The following is an 18144-nucleotide window of genomic DNA, read 5'->3' as shown; positions in this document are numbered from 1 at the left end:
ATGTGAAGAGCCCACAAAGGAGACTGGAAAGAAACAATCAGACGATTTAGGAAGGAAAATAAAGAAAGAGCCATTTCAGAGGAAAGCCAAGAGCAACAAGCGCACAGAAGCTCTGATTCTTTTCATGTGGTTACAACTTTAGAAGAGCAGCATCCTCACACACTGTGCAAGAACCATCCAAGTAAAACATTCATTCAGATGGATCAGCTGCAGTGCATATGTGCAGCTTTTTATTCAACAGACCTCCAGAAACATCTCTGAGCGTGCCACCATTTAAACAGATGGCAGCTGATTGGCCCAATCAAAAGTTATGGTCCAAACGGTCCTCGAACAATTCCCTGCTTTTTTTTTTTTTTTTTTTTTTTACGTAGGCACAGCTCCTGCCTACCAGCTGCCAGGACAATTGGTTAAAAAGTGAAACCAGAGTTAATTCTGTGAAGAAAACAAATGCAGCCAATGTTTGTCCAAAATCACATTTGGATAATGCTGAATGACTGGCTGATTTATCCTTTTTTCCCCTCTCATTCAGTTCTTTTTCTAAGACATCGGGACAGACATTATCAAGCCATCCTGAGTTTCATAGGAAGAACACAAAAGAATAAAAAAAAAAAAATCTGCCCATTTATACTGTTCAAAGCATATTATATGCAAGCAAGTTCAGATGTGGGTTTTGCTTCATATTTACTGGTGCTTAAAATGTACAAAATCAGGCTGTTAAAATGCAAAGACACTGATGGGCCATATGGAAGAGAGTTATCAAGAGTTCTCCAGTAAGACAGTCTGCCAGCCAGATTTTACTTGTTTAAACTGAGGGCTGCACTCCGCCGTCAAAATTGTTGTTGAACCTGTTGTGATAAATGGTAGTCTGAGACTTAGGTAATGTATTCAAGGTCAGATTTCATTGTTTAAATAGGATGGGAAGAAAAGAATAAAAAAGGGGGACTGTTTCTTCCAAGCCCCTGCTAATGATATGCCAGGCCAGACAATAACATTTTAAAACAAAAGTGACATTCTCGTTGATCAGAGTACCTCGTGGCCTATGACCATAAATTGCTGGTTAATTCCTGTGTTTCAGGTAGTTGCAGCTACTACCCAGGGAGTCCCGGAGAGCGTCCTGCCGCCCAGGGTCAGGGCACCCAGTGCGGAGGCCCTGCATTTGAGCTGGAGCATCCCTGAGAAACCAAATGGCATCATTAAAGAGTACCAGCTCAGGCAGACTGGGAGAGGTCTCATCTACAGTGGCACCAATGACAGGAGGCAGCATACGGTCACAGGTGAAAAAAAACAGAGGAAAACCTACCGGAAGAGTCTGTCTCTGTGGTTGGGGGGGCAAAGCATCCCAGGGGTGTGCGTTTGATATATGAGGTCACTTCGAAAGGACGTGTTCTCTTGACATATGGTCAGGTCCCACTTATCCATGCTAATAGAAGAGCCCACACTGGCAGCAATAAGCCACAACAGCAGATAACTTCAGAAATAATTTATATTTGGCTTTGATATGCATTATGTGTAGGGTTTTTGCATCAGTATTAACTTTTTTTTTTTTTCTCAGACAAACGGTAAGATGCATTTTCATTCCCCAAGGATATTCTCCTAGATAATGGGACTAGGCTAGCCAAGAATGTACTGGAAGGCAGGGAGAAATCAGCCAGAGGCTAACACTTATCTACTGAGTGGGTAACTAATACACAGAATGGTTGACAGGTGACTGTTTGTGACAATTAGCTATTAACATCAATTAATAGTGATTATATTAGTTTTATTGTTTGTTATAGCATTTACTATAATTAACTTTCGTAAAATAATAATAGTACAGTTAAAATAGCATAAAGTCAGATAATTGCTAGAAGTGATTATGGTAATAATTAACATGTTTTGGTTTGAATGTCACTTCTGAAGAGAAGAGAAACGTCTTCTGACTTCCCCAATCTAAGGAAGCTTCTCTGATACACCATCGCATCACCTTGTCTCATTTTCATCACAAATCTCTCACTGCCAGGTAGTGTTTGTTTTTATGTCCCCCTCACTGGGATGTAAGCTCCAGAATTGCAGAGATCTTCTGTACCTTGTTCAAAACAGTACTTCCAGCGCCTAGAACAATCCTGGACACATCCACAGACGCTAAACAAATGTTTGGGGAGTGACTTTCACGTGTGACACTGGGCATGTACTATCTCATTTGATTCTCTTCACAAACCAATGCGGTAAAGAGTTATTACTCCCATTTTACAGAAAAGAACACTTTGAGATATTAAGTAACTTAGTTCATTATTTAGATCTACTGAATTATCCCAAACAGTTGTGTAAGTTTGGATTCTGAGGCCACAGGCAAGAGGTTACAAACTTACTTTTCCCCTATTGAGAACAGCTTCCTTTCATGGCCTCCTGAGTACATGTTCTTCTTCCATTGGACCCCATGGCTTGCAGGGAACATTGATACTAAAGATAACGAAACCTGTAAGAAGTGCAGAAAAGCCTGGAAGAGTGTGCCTGAGTTTTCCTCAGAGGAGGGACAGGTTATACTACACGGTGGAAAAATCAATTCATCCTGATTTGCTCTTAATTCTATGACTCCCTGACACACAAGCAGGCATTCATTGACAGATGTACCCTGTTTTCCAGAAGTGCCAGTAGCCTACAGAAGGGGCTTCATAAATATTTGCAGACCAGCACATTGCATTCCTTATCTGAAGATCCTGAGCTAAATCAATGATAATGGAGATGGAAAAATGGAAAAAGCCTTCATCAATTCATATTATTAAAGTGATTTCTTAGATCATATTTCACTGAAAGTGAAAATGATCACAAATAGTTGAAATGCTGTTGTTTTACATAGTAAAACTTTACATTTATATTGTGCTTTATAATTTGAAAGAACTGCTTGCCTTTGGACACGTTTGGTTCTCATCATATCCCTATAAGTGAGGGATGTTTTAACATCCACATTTAAAAGATGAAGAATTAAAGTGACATGCTTAGGGTGCCCAAGGCATCAGAATACCATTTCATTCCAAAAAAAAAAAAAAAAAGGAAAGAAAGAAAGAAAGAAAGACAGAAAGAAAAAAAGAAAGCAATGTTGCCTGCTTGCTGTGTTCTAAAAGAAGATTGCTGCTTTCAAAAAGCTCCCAGTGACAGGGAACACTGAGAAGTTAAGAACTAATTGCAAATACACCATAACTGATGCCACAGCAGAACTCTAAAGAACACAGTGGGGGGAATCAAAAGAATGACTTAAAGTAGAAAATGGAATGACAATTGCAGAGTTTTAAAAGCCAAGTTAAGGCACATTTAGACCCTGTATCAGTAAAGGTTTCACAAAAAAACTGGGATACAGTGATAAGAATGTTCTCCTTCTTACCCTCTCTGTTTAGCCAGCACGAACTTTAAACTGTGTGGGCTGTTCTGGTTTGCATTTTTTTTAAAACCAGCATTTACATGCCAACAGACTAAATTCAAATGTAATGTTCAAACCAACAGGATTGATAGCCTCATTAATTATAAAATAATTGGGAAAATTTTTCTTTAAACCACCTTCACTCCACCAGTTCTTCCTCTCATTGTCATTTTTAATGAATATTTTCATGTCAGAGAGGATTTCATACACCTCACTTGATGCTAGAAGTTCTTTTTTATTAGGATAAATATTTTAAAGTTTTTCTATGTGCTTTTACTTTTTATAAGATCAGTAAAATGAAAGTAGCCTTTAGAATTCATTTGGTTCATCCTCTGTACCGTTTTAAATAGATTTAGACAGTACTTCACTTGGGCAAGACGGCCCTAAAGAGAAATGTCTTTGTTGAATGAAGTAAACTCTCATTCAGCAAAACCTTGCTGAATACAGAACCTCCTATATGTAGTTTCTACAGGATGGCAACGGTGCCAGGCATTAAAGCATCTAATACCTGAGATCTATACAGTGTTCACATATCTTATCTGCCAGGAAAAATTCAGTTCCATAGTTCTCTGACTGACCAAATTCACTATGGAAGTATTTTATGATATCAATGAGTATTTTATTGAGTTCATGGAATGAGCAATCAAATTCATTTTACATTGCATCTCAAATGTTTGATCAAAGAACTGCCTATACCCCCTGGGGTAAATGTTTTGATTTTCTCATCATTTCCAAAACCTTGGCATTCCCTAAGTTAATAGTCAAACGCTAATGAAGCTGTAGCACTAGTCATCCTGGAGCCTGAAAATCTAGGTCCTTAGAAATGACAGAAGGGAAAGCGAGCACCTTGCCTCAGCCCCATTGTCTCCATGCTTATTTTTAATTACCTCAAAGCTTTAGAAACATGATCCCGTAAATGCTTTGTGGGAATAGTGGCGAATGCACTCATCATGTGAAATCCATAAATTGCTTATAATCCTCTCAAGATGTTAAAAAAAGCATTAAGTAATTGAAGACAGGAAGTCCTCAGTTAATTATTTAGAGGTGTTATCAATGCTTTAAGTAAACTGAAGCATTTTCTGCTATCTCACTGAGCTGAATACCATGGGGACGAAGGAGAAACAGCCATCATCTTCTCATATCCGCTAATGCAAACAGCACATGGCAGCTTGTCAATAAAAGACCTTTTCATATCATTTATTACTAAACAGGTCCCCCATCCTGCACAGAACAATTGGGATGGCAGTTATGGCATTGTTTCACTTTGGGTTACCACTGCTTTGTATATGGGCCTCCTAGCGTGGGCACTGGGCAAAAGAGATGGGGAAAGGATTAACTAAATAATTAGGGCCACCGAGAACAAAATGAATTAATCATATCCTCTTTAGCGGCAGATTTGATAAGGGCTTATGTGTCTCTTAACTCTGGGAAAAGTGTTTTCAAAATAATTTATGAAAAGTTGCTTATCGCTGCATTTTCCTTGAAAGGGAAGACCCACCAGCATTAAGCTGTGAGGAGAGAACAATTTGCCTTTTCCATTTTCTTAGAAGCTCATGAAGATGTCCTGTGCTAAAATAGCATACACCCTAACAATGCAGGTGGTAGCAGACATGCACTGTTAATGTACTTAAACAGATATCCTGTTGAAGAAAAAAGAAATGACCGTCAGTATCACAAAATATGGAATTTCTTTATATGGGGATCTTACATTTAGATAACTCTGCTATGTACTCCCATAGTAGCCGACACGTGGCTCTCGTGGCATTTATTATACTTTATCACAATATCCTTCTTGTCTCTGTTCCTCAGCTAATAGGTGAAGCTTTTTAAGGACAGACAATAGCCTCCTTTTTGCCATTGTATCATCTACACTATGACAGGCACCCATCATATTATTTAGTGTATTAAGTATTCAAGAATATTTGTTGAGTGCGTAGATATTAAATAACTAGTACCCAAATGATTTTATTCTGACTGGATACAAAAATCATACTGTCGAATACGTCTAAATCTCAGGCAGGAATGGCTACATAATTTGCGGAGTCCAGGGCAAAACGAGAACGCGGAGTCCTTTGTCCCAAAATTATTTAGATACAGCTCAACATCCAAAAAAACAAATGATTCAATTAAAAGGTGGGCAGAAGACATGAACAGACATTTCTCGAAAGAAAATATGCAGATGGTCAACAGACCCCGGCTCAGCAACACTCATCATCAGTAGAATGCAAATCAAGACTACAATCAGATGACACTTCACATCTGTCAGAGTGACTAAAATAAAAAACACGAGAAACAGCAAGTTTTGGTGAGGATGTGGAGGAAAATGAACCCTCGTGCATGGTTAGTGGGAATGCAAACTGGTGCAGCCACTGTGGAAGACAGTATGAAGTTTCCTTAAAAAGGGAAACATAGAGCTACCCTATGATTTGGTAATTGGACTACTGGGTATTTGCCTGCAAAATACACAAAGAGATATATGCACCCCTATGTTTACTGCAGCATTATTTATTTATACACCCTAGCCAAATTATGTAGCCAAATTATGGAAGCAGCCCAAGTGTCCATCAATAGATGAATGGATTAAAAAAATATGGCACATATCCATACTGGAATATTATCCAGCCATAAAAAATGAAATCTTACCAGTTGCAACACATGGGTGGAGCTAAAGAGAATAATGCTAAGCGAAATAAGTCAGAGAAAGACAAATACCATATGATTTCACTGATATGTGGAATTTAAGAAACAAAACAAATGAACCAAAGGAATAAAGAGAGAAAGACAAACCAAGAAACAGGCCTTTGACCCTAAAGAACAATCTGGTGGTTTCCAGAGGGGGAGAAAAGGGTGAAAGAGGTGAAGGGGATTAAGAGTAGAGTACGCTTACCATGATGAGCACTGAGTAATACATAGAGTTGCTGAATCACTATATTGTACACTTGAAATGAATATAACGCTGAACGTTAACTATATTGGAAGTAAAAACTTAATAAAAATGTTTAGAAAAGAGTATATTTTTCAAAAAAAAAACATTAAGAATTTTTGAAAATAGAACATAGAATCAAGCACTGTATCCTTCTCTACATGGGATCTTGGGTCACATATCCATGCCTCCAGCCTTGATCTCTGGCAATCTGGATTTATTGGCAGTGTATTTCTTTAACCGAAACAGAGAGGAAGAAAACTAGGATGATGATCATGTCCTCAGAACAGCTTCCAGAGCTTCTCTTCAGTGGTCTCAGAACATTGCATGTAGCGCTCTGTACTACATTTGCCCCAGTTACTACCTGACTACTGACCACCAAGCATCAGACCTATGAAACTATTTTCATAGATATGAAAGATCTAATCTATATCTAATATTTCATCTATTGTCATAGATATGACAATTCCTTTTATTTTCATTTTTCCAAACTTGAGGAAAACTTTGTGCCTATTTGCAAAATAAATACATAAATAATAGCATAGCATCAGTCGCCATTTTATACTTAAAAAAAAGTCTTATTGATAGAATATTATAGCCAAAGAATTACAATCAACAGCTGTCTAGACAATAGTGTTTAAAGAAAAAAAATTTCCCCTGAAATCTCAGTTTCAGGTTGCTTGCCTGGGTAATCACTGCTTGTTTTGCCCCAAGAGCTCGAAAGAACTCCTGCTCTCTCTGCAAAATATGTCCTTGTCAAGCTTCTGCACAGCATCAGACTTTGCTGCCACCTGATGCCACATCGTGTTTCTAGAGAAGACTCTGCCTGAAAATGTAGAATAAAAGTGGCTTTGTTCTAGGAAGCACCAGACTCCAGAGAAGAAAAACATGTATTAAAATAGGGTTACTAAAAAAAAATAAAAAAAAATAAAAAAATAAAAAAAAAAAATAAAAAAATAAAATAGGGTTACTAAACTCAAACAAGCAAGGGTCTTTTCTTGGACTATCTTAATAATAGTTTTGATGTTGATATGCATTTGGAAAGAGAGTCTGCCAAGAAATAACTTATCTGGGAAGTGCTTCTTGGGATGAATCTGATTATTAAGATATTGGGGAGAGGCGCCTAAACTATGGCCTGGAATTTGACACAAAATATAGAATTAAGAAACAATTAAGCTTGCAGCAAGTTGTCAGAAGCAAAAGTCATGAGATTACCTCGCAGGCATTTGCAATGCAAGAGCACCTTTATTTTGATGTTTTGACGCCCAGCTCATGAGCTATCAACTGAATTTGTACTTTGAAGCCTCGATACGGGAAACGGTTCCAATGGCTGCTCACAAACAGGCAAGAAATTGGCTTGACTAACCGGGATGCATAGCTCCTGAGGTTGTGGTGGGTGGTCCTATCATGAAAAGGGAATCCCAGCTTGTGAGCTCCTGACACATTCCTTGATCCAATTTCATGAAACAAATCATCATGTAAATGCACCTTAGATGTCTCTAAAGCAATTCCGCAATATTTTAACGTATCAGTTTTGAACATTCAGATTTTCAATTATTAATTTAATGGGAATCCTGCTATAATTCTACCCATCGCAGCCAGCGTTGCCAGTGGATGCTGGAAGTTCCTGGGAGTCTCCATGTGCAGATTCCTGGAGAGGATCACTTAGTAAGAGCCAAGGCCAATAAGGGCAGAAAAAAGCATTTCACAGCAGCAGGATTGCATGTGGATTCAGGGGGACCCTGCCAAACACCCAGTTTGGGTGAACTTGTACCGAGATCAGCTTCTTGCCCAAAAGGTGTATATTTGATAACTACCTACCGAAAAGTTTTTGAGATAAACCAGGCCTTTCAGCCCTTGAACTCATCACTGACCAGATTGATGGAGAAACTTTCAAAGTTTGTATTTTATAGGATTATTTGGTAATTCCTTAGAAAACAGCAGATGACATTATAGAATAATATAAATTCATTATACCAACGCTCTGAAGTAGCACTTGCTATCTGAGATTATAATGGACAAAATGCCTTCTCCTGACTATTAATCTGGATATTAAAAATTGGAAACAAGCTGTTCCTTATCAAATGTGATTGACACTGACAAAGACGTTGGTTCTGTTTTCCAAATCATATTTTTTGTGATTCATAGGCAGACTCCAGGTGATCCCTTTTAACACACATTTGCTCTGGAACGTAATGTTACTTGAAAGTATAATTGTCATGAGTTTGGTTATAGTATGCTTCTTTCCTTTAAGAGAGAACATGATTCCCTGTAGGGAAATTCAAGTAATTTGCAGCCACCATAATCTCCACTGCACTGAAATGTTAAATGCTTGGCTTTTCTCCATGCATTTGCCTTTCTCTGCTCTACAACTCCTATCTCCCACTCTTAATTCAATGCTGAGCACTTGAATGATGTTTTCTTTTCTCCTTCTACTCTTGGACTTCAGGATTAAGTTACAGTCAGAATGGTTCCTTTGAGACATCTCTTTATTTCCCTCTTCTCATCCTGATCAATTCATGAGTCGTTTTCAGTTGCTGTGCCCTTTTCAATGCCTGTTACTAATATTTCATATATATCTCAGTTTAAGGACCACCCATAGAGACTTACTTAAAATGGCAACAAATTCCAGTTGAAATGCATTGATTTTATTGAGTTTTACGGAGTCATATATATGAAAGGTCATCCAGTTCATGTAAATCATTTATGCCTGATGGCAGTCGATGCTTTCCTTACAGATTATTTGAACCAAGGCTGTTAGTAATTTAGTCCTCTGACAATATGAAAAATCCAAGACCTAAGTAATAGGACGTGGACAATTATGGATTCCAGTCTTGCCTTCCCTCAAGTTAGTCTGTAACTCCAGCAGCCTCCACCATCATGCCCACAGTTTAAAGATATGGAAACTGAGGCACCTAGAGGTCAGAAAGCTGGCCCGTGGCAGTCGCTAGTAAGTATGTAAGGGATTAGGACCCAAAATAATCTAACTTCACAAGCTTCTCTCCTAACAGCAAGGCTGCACCACTTCAGTACATGAATTGTGGAAATGTTCAAAATGGAAATATTTAAATAAATAAATAAATAAATAAATAAATAAATAAATAAATATTTATTTATTTATTTATTTATAAATATATTTATATATTTATAAATATATATATATATATTTGTAGTGTGTGTGTGTCTGTGTGTGTGTGTGTGCTTAGTGGAAGTTTCATTAGGCTTTGGGCTACCTATGTCATCACTTTCCTGTGTTTCAGAAGCCCGACCCTATTGCTCTGGACCATACTTCTCAGGCCAGCTACCCAGACTTCTAACCTCACCAGAGCTTATCTCTATAATAATAGATGAGTTCCTCCACTTGTCTATTCTCTGACTCCCTTACCTATAAAATAAGCAGATAATTGCAGTGCCTCAGGGAGTTAGCAAGGGTTTTGATTATGTTAATATCCATGAAATACCCAGAAGAAGGCCCCCAAGTGGTGTTCAGTAAACTTCAGCTACTGTATTTTTATGTGATCTAGTAATCAATTTCCTAAAAAATAACTCCATTTCTCAAAAAGTATATTTAATTAATGTATAGAGTCCAGTGAAAAGACAGGTTAAAATGGAACAACAAAAATCCCCTGAGCTTTGTTTTTTGTTTTACCTTACTATAGTTTTTTTTATTGAGTAGATGTTTGAACTAAATACTTCCAACATATTTCTTTCGTTTTAAGAATAGTTGCAATGTTTTCTACCACTTTGACATCTTTCAGATGCTCTTTAATCTTCAAAGGGAAGAAAGTTGTTGAAAAATTTCAACGTGCTTGGCTATACTCTTATGTGGTGGGAGGGCACAGGGCTTGGTGTTAAAGTTGTGGGTTCGTCTCTACCCCAATCTGATCACTCATTTGCTGTAGAGCATTTGCTTCTTTGAGCCTCAGTTATTTTACCTGTGAGGCAGGAATAATAATTTCTGTTCTGGTGATATTTAAGGTGAAACCTCTTCACCTTTTCACTAAACCTTTTCATGTTGTTGCTAATTGTCTCTCCCAGAATCTTGTAACTATCTCTAACGTGCATAGGGTAATAACAGCTGCTTATGGTCCCCTTGTGTAACGTACAAGAATCTGAACTTGTGTGCCAGCATGTGACATTATTAGTAATTATAATATTAGTATGAGTTAGAACTCTTTTTCTTGCAAGTTACAGAAAACTCAGTCCAAGCAGGCTTAACAAATGAGCCTTTATTGGCTGGTGTAACTAAAAAAATCAGGTGAAGACTGAAGGCTAAGAAGAATCCAAGACCCAATTTCTTTTTACCTCTGAGTTCTCCTCCATTCTCAAGCTGTGTGTGGTGAACAAAGAACCACGCCAGCAGGAAGAATGAAAGTTCGAGTTCAAGGCCTACCTTCCATTAGCCTAAATCAGGTCATAGACTCAGTCCTGAGCAGTGAACATTGCAAAGGGAAGGTGGAACTGTGTCCAGAAGTAGTCAATATAGGAGGAATCAATTCTAAACAAAACACAAAGCCTATTAGTGGCCAAAAGACTGGTTTCCACAAGGAAAACTGGAGCTGTTATAAAAGGAAGTATGATGGGACGCCTGGGTGGCTTAGTGATTGGGCAGCTGCCTTTGGCTCAGGTTGTGATCCCAGGATCCAGGATCAAGTCCTGCACCAGGCTTCTGCGAGGAGCCTACTTTTCCCTCTGCCTGTGTCTCTGCCCCTCTCTCTCTCTCTCTCTCTCTCTCTCTCTCTCTTTCTCTCTCTCTCTTTGTGTGTGTGTGTGTGTCTCATGAATGAATGAATGAATGAATAAATAAATAAATAAATAAATAAATAAATAAATCTTTTTTAAAAAATAAAAGGAAGTATGAATGGACTCTGGAAGGTAAACATAGCAGCTCTGGAGGTGAAGGATACAAACTGGCAAATGTGAGTTGAAATGAAATGAATAATTCCACCTTTGTTCCATGTGGCCCTTCAATTGGCCCCCTACCCATACTTCAGGACCGGACACAATCCTTGAGGACAGACTGCCCATGAATTAGATTAAGTCCATCTGTCCTTCTCTCCTTCACTTAAGGTCTCATGCCTCCCACTTTTGTGTTTCCTGTTCTTCCATCTTTGTCTCCTTTCCCCAGTTCATTACATCCTTTCCTCTTGACTGGTGATGTCTTTGAATTCTGCTGGCTTCCTGACCTAGGCTCTCTACCTAATGCTCAGCTCTGCATCCTGGCTTTTTGATTCTGGTACTCCAGGAGCTTCAAGAGCTGCATAATCCTCCACTAGACCTGGCCCAATGTTCTGCAAGGCCAACCCATTCCATCCAATTTAAGCACCTGTAACAGACTCCTCTGGCACACTTTCCTTAACCTATCAAAATTCGTAATGAGCTAGCTATTCCACTGTTGTACCATCTCTAAACAGCTGTCTTCTAGTGTTCTGAGCTATATATAAAGTGGATTCCACTAAACCTGCTTCAGAAAGATTTTGTAAGGAATGGACAATTTCTATTTTCATATACTTTAATTTTCTTTTTAGCTGCTATCCTCATTGCAAACATCCTCAGACCTCTCATCAACCTTAGAACACTTCTGTGATGACAAATTTTCTCTACTTTTTCTAAGATGTATCCTAAAATACATCTTGCAAGAAAAAATCTCTTCAATAGTCACTGCTTATTGGCAATCACCTTAGCTAGAACACAAAATGAAAAGGAGAATTAAGCCTCATTTTGGGCCCCCCCAAAATATTTGTTTGTTTTTGTTTGAAGAGAAAATTCCAAATAAAGATCAAGCATTGCTTCACTTTTACCCAGCCATACTTAAGTCTGACATTCAGACAAAATCTAGAAACTATTTATTGTTTACACATTCCATTATTTTTTTATTATTTTAATAAATATTCTGTAACTAAGATAGAATTGCTTATACAAGGAATAGATGTTATGGGCAGAGATACTCATGGAATTATGAGGAAGGGTCTATTTGGTCAGATCACACTTTGGCTGGATGTCATAGACATCATAGCCTGACATCTTTATGGAGCACATTTATGGGTTTTGTGTTCTTTAAAGAGTATTTAACAAACATCAAATACCTACAATAGGCACTACTAGGGGAAAAAATGATGAAAAAAAAAACACTCAAAGATGTAAATCTTACTCTCAAAGGGCTTATATTCTAAGTGAAAAAGTAAGATATTCAGATGAAACAGTGTTACAAGGGTCTAGACCCCTTTTTCAGTAGCAAGAGTAAAGAGGGAGCATTGTTGGACTAAATCAGCCTGCCACTGAAGTCTCTGACCTTCATACTTAGACAATTCCTCCCGTTTTCTTTTGAGCTCTATATTTTATAATCTTTGGCATTTTCCCATAAACTTTTATCAAATATATATGGCTTGGGTATGGCTTAGATCTTTCATCATATTTCTTATCTATAAATCAGGTAAATATCAAAATTATGTAAATCCCCCATAGCATCCAAATGGAAGATTACAATCAAATAAGTATCTGTATCTTATCACTAAATTGATAAGGAAACACAAAGGGCTTTGAAGCTGAATCCTGAAGCAGCTCCAGCTGCAGAACATTATTGCTTTAGCAGAGAACCCAGACGACTGCTCTAATTCTAAATGAACTGGTTAATTTTTTCATTGATTTAACAAGCATATACTTTGTGCCTGTCATTATTCGAAGGATACAGTAGTATTTTTTTAGATATAGTATCCTTTAGTGATCTTTTAGAGCTTACATCCTAGACATAGAGACAAACAACAAATGAACAGATGTAATAAAACATCAGAAAATGTTGAGGCCTTATGAAGAAGGAAATAAATTGAAGGAAGACCAAGCGCTGGGTGTAGTGTGTAGATATTCCTTGAGGAATCTTTAAAAATCTTTTAAAATGTAGAATTTGAGCAAAAATCTACATAAAACCACAGAGTGACAAATGACTGTCTCTGGAAAAAGTAATGCCACCAAAAGAACAATATATGTAAAAATGTAGTTAAGAGCTCATGAAAAATTGATATGATAATATTAGATCCCTGTTATCATTTGGCCCAATTGTTTGACATATAGACTAAGCCCATTCTTTAAGAAAAGAAAATCTTTTTAGCTTTGGCACTGTTTGAATTTTCTCAAGAATCAAGGCAAGAAATGTTAGCCTCCATTGACTCCTTGTCGAATGCTGCTAAGGTTCTTCTATTCAAAGAAAGTACTTCTCTAAGTAACCCATTTCATCTTCCCAAAAGCCTTAGAAGCTAGCTCCTGTATTTCCCATTTTTATAGATCAGCAGATCAAGGCAAAGAGAAGCCAAATAACTTGCCCAAGGTCACTAGCTATGTAGTCGTAAAGTCTAACAACATATAATTTCTACTGTAAAAGGATTGCCATTCTTATTTTTCCTGAGAACTTATTGAGCAGTTACTGGGCTGTGTCATATTCTGAATACAATAAGCACTATCCTTTCATCAAATTATTCTTAATCAGTGTGTAAAGACAAAACCAATACATCCCCCAAAAACTACAGAGGTTAAGTGTGAGATGGTACTCTGGGCACATACAGAGAAGTGCAAAGTTAAAAAAAAAAAAAAAAAAGTTGGTGTGAATATAAGCTGAATATGGCTTGGGGCTAAAAAATGTTGAATCTAACCTTCTTTTTATTTTTTTCCACCTTTATTCATACAAGAAGCAATTGCAGAAACTAGGATGGTTAGCCTGGAGAAGAGAAGACTCAGGGGGGATTTGATAACTGTCTACAAATATTTGAAGAACTGTCATGTGGAAAAGAAATTAGATTTGTTCTATATGTCCCTAGGGGTGCAAGTGATGGAAAGAATTCACCACAATATAGGGAAAGGACTTTCAAACAAAATAAGGAGAACTCTAGAGCTCTCTAAAGATGGAACTGGCTCTTTGAGAGATGAATACTGTGATTGCCTAGGCAAGGCAGTCTTTTCAATGACCTCTTGTACAAGGGAATCAAGAGAAAGATGGATGGGTGGATGGATTGCATGAATTTTAAGATTTCTTCTAAAGCTTAGAATTTATTATTTTATTAATGATAAATGAAATTTCTATTTATATCAAGCTGCTTGTAAAGTTCATATCTCCATTAAAGAGTGTTTTCTGCTGTTAATATTTTTGGAAATTGTATCTACAACTCCACATGCTACTTCTGGTGCTTAATTGATAATAAATAATCCTCTCAAGATGTACTTTATTTCTTGTTTGCTCTTTCTAGGTCTCCAGCCATACACCAACTACAGCTTCACACTTACAGCTTGTACATCTGCTGGATGCACTTCAAGTGAGCCTTTTCTAGGTCAGACACTGCAGGCAGCCCCTGAAGGTAATTAAAAAATATCCATGATTTGGGAGAAGAAGTTTTCATATGGCATTTTGAAGTGAATTCCATAAACCCTTTCATGTCAAACAAAGAAGGAATAAAATCGACAAGTACAAAATAAAATTGTATTCTAGGTTTCCATTCTTAACGTTGGATTCAACTGTAAGCCTCCCAACATAAATTTTGCTTTCAGTTCTTTAAACCTTTTAAATTTAGTTTTCTGTTAAAAAAATTATTATATCCTAGGATATAAAATTCCTCAAAAAATCAGAGTTAAATATTTCTGGAATGCCTGATACATAACAAGGACATGCTCACTGCTGATGTTTACTTATTTACTACCATGAAGAACTTACCATCAAGTCAAAGGCACAGGACAAGTACCAAAACTTAAAGAGAGAGAATTGGGGAACCTGGGTAGTTCAGTCAGATTAGCATCAGGGTCTTGATTTCGGCTCAGGTAGAAATCTCAGGGGTTTGATCTTAAGGTTGTAAGATCAAGCCCCTCCTTGGTCTCCATGCTCAGCATAGAGTCTACTTGAGATTCTCTCTCCCTTTGCCCCTCCCACCATCTCAAATAAGTAAATAAATAAAACCTTTAAAATATATAGAGGGAGAATCTGAAAGGTGATGGTAAGAAAGAACAAATGGTCAATAATATTGTAATACTGTATGGTGACTCCACTTATTATTAAGTAACATATAAAACTGCCAGATCAATATGTTGTACACAGGAAACTAACACTGTATGTTAATCATACATCAATTCAAAAAAAATGAACAGAATACTCAAGTTAATCTGAAGAGGGAGAGGTTATAACCATCATGAAAATCAAAAAATATTTGTTAGAGCAGGTGAGTTCTGAGATGGACCATGAAGAACAAGGATTTTGACAAACACGAGAAGAGATACAGAATTAACACAGACCATCACCTAGGAAGGCAGATTGGGAAGGTCTATTAAATGTAAAATGTTAATTTTCTATGACACAGCAGTTTTACATTCACTCTCTATGCCAGAAAATCCCGCTTCCACAAATGTACAGGGAGACAGGTACCAGGATGTTTACTGAGCATTTTTGTTTGTTTATTTAATGGAAAAATATTGGAAGCCAGTTAAATAGCTATGCATAGGGGAATTGCTAAATAAACTCAGGCATATGCATATTATGAAATTCCATGCCTCAGTTTCAAAGAGTGAGACAATCTAAACATATGAAGAGGAAATTCAGAACTACATTAATCCATAGTATCTTTTATATATAAAAATACAGAGAAAATCATACTCATTTCTATAGATAAATAAAAATTTAGAAAAAATTCTGGAAGCATACACACATCACAATGGTTACCAGTGGGTTGGGAACTGGGGTGGGTGTTATCACTTACTTTTATGAGAAAGATAGGCTGAGAAGCTTGGGATAGTGATCAACTAATTATTTTGCTCATCTTTATTATCTGTCTGTTTTCAATGTGGGGGAAACAGAGGCATACATGAGTTTCTCAACAGAACTATAATGTTAATTACCGTTGGAGAGTCCTGAAGTGCTTGTCCATTACTCTTCTAATGAAAGGGATTGTTGTACCTCAGAATATTAGACCTGAACTTCCTACCAGTAAATGGGGAATAAAATGGAAAGTTCCACATATGGGGCATATGGCTCCTCACCAGGATTTCACTAATGATGTTTTCTATATAAAGAATGTTTCATGTCAAAAAGCTTAGTGTTCCTTTGAAAGGAAGAAACCAGCAGTGGATTTTTTGGAAAGGTAAACTATCAAATGGATACTTTGATGATAATGGATAATTTCTAAAGGATCTATCAACCAGTTTTGGCTGCAACTCAAACATGGTAAAATAACAGGGTCTCTTGCTTCAGTGTACTCATCAAATCCATATATTTAAATTCTTAGAAAATATGCGTCTATTTTCCTACTTTTCCCAACAAAATTTCTTGAAAGAGCTCAGATTTCATGACTTAAAAATTATAGCTTTCAACAACACAGGGGAGTGTGAGATGAGAAATGTTTTACCTGATTTCTTTTTTTAACTTTACACACCTTTCCTTTAACCCAAATAACTGTGCAGAGGAATAATAAACCAAATGGGCTTTCCTCTGCAGAACGAACATGGATTTAGAATCCATTTTCTGGCTGCGTCAGTGCCATTTGTGAATAACTTGTATGTGAAATAAATGTAGACCGAGTACTTAAATTGGGGGGTGCAGGAGAACAAATCAACAGCAACTTTAAGTTCTGTTGTTTTACTGTAGGGTGGAAATAAGCATATTGTATCATGTTAAATTAATAACCCAAATATAACTGATTACCAAATGCCTATTTGAGTGAACCCGACATAGTTTGAAGGTCTAATACTTGCGTGTCCTAAGCAGATAGGGGGAAAATTAAAAGATTAAAAGAAACATTGGTTCATAGTCCCCGAGCTCTTTTCTCTCATTTCTCTTTCATTTTCAATAAAAAAAAAAAAAAGAGCTAATGTACATTACTACCTCATTGATAAGTTGGACATAATTTTCTACAATTTTATCCATAGAGAAAACTGTGTACCTTTAGTCAAATAGGAAGAGTTCAAGTTGGATTTTTGTTCTCTCTTTTTAGAATTACTGCTATGCCAGCAAGCTCTAATTAATTTTAGAGTTCAGTCATGCAAAATTGCAGGCATGCTTACCTCCAGCATTGATAATGGGGGGGGGGGGGCGGAGGGGGGAAGAAGATGAATCTTTCTCAATTGCATTCCAGATCTCTCTTCCTCTGACCTTTTTTAAACTGTTGATGTTCCTTTAGGTTCCACCTCTACTCTCTGCACTTGTAACTCCACAGGATCTCTTTGAATTCTCAAGCACAAGCTTCCAGAGTCCTCTGTTCCCACAAAGCCTGCACTTACAGATTTAAGGCCTACGTATCCTCCAGTCTATAGATATTTTTATTTAGGTGTTTTGTAAATACTTCAACCTCAGTATTCAATACTTAAAATCTCTCTCCTCACTTCCTAGCTTATTTTTCTAACTTTTTCCCTCCAAGTACCATCATCCATCTCATCAAACCAAAATGGTCCTTCTTAATGCATCTTTCTCTTTTCTTTTTTTAGGTTGTAATGTGCAGTTCTTCATAAAATCTTATTAACTTTAAATCTTAAGGATTTTTTTTAATGTGTCCTTCCTTTCCATGCCTTCTGGCATTGCCGTAGTTCAGACACCTATAACTTCTCATAATTAGTCTTCCTGCCTCTTGTCATTTCTCCTCTATCTCATATTCCCATTTCAATTCTTTTCCCCCTTGTGCCAAAATAGACTGACTTCATATTAGTCACCTTCATAAAATCCCACATCCTTCCAGGAAAAAAAAAATCCACATCTTCTTAGTAAAGCAAAATAGATTCCTCAAATTTTAACCTCTGCCTATCTATTAAGTCTTTGGGTCTTGCCTGCATGCCATCCAAAGCACCACTCATGCTGAGGTACTTGGAA

At 37.1% G+C, this 18144-nt stretch overlaps 1 protein-coding gene across 1 annotated transcript in view; it reads left to right on the top strand.

Annotated features, from left to right (window-relative positions):
- Window positions 1-18144, top strand: part of USH2A (usherin) — a 684230-nt gene that overhangs the window by 538930 nt on the left and 127156 nt on the right. Inside the window, exons 55-56 of the mRNA XM_025991680.2 lie at window positions 1076-1274; window positions 14552-14659. Of these exons, the coding sequence (XP_025847465.2) occupies window positions 1076-1274; window positions 14552-14659 (307 nt within the window). The remainder of the gene's footprint in view (window positions 1-1075; window positions 1275-14551; window positions 14660-18144) is intronic.

This window comes from Vulpes vulpes, chromosome 5 (assembly GCF_048418805.1).
Source record: "Vulpes vulpes isolate BD-2025 chromosome 5, VulVul3, whole genome shotgun sequence".
NCBI classification, from domain to species: domain Eukaryota; kingdom Metazoa; phylum Chordata; class Mammalia; order Carnivora; family Canidae; genus Vulpes; species Vulpes vulpes.
The sequence above is the reverse complement of the archived record's forward strand: the minus strand, read 5'-3'. Positions and strand labels throughout refer to the sequence as shown.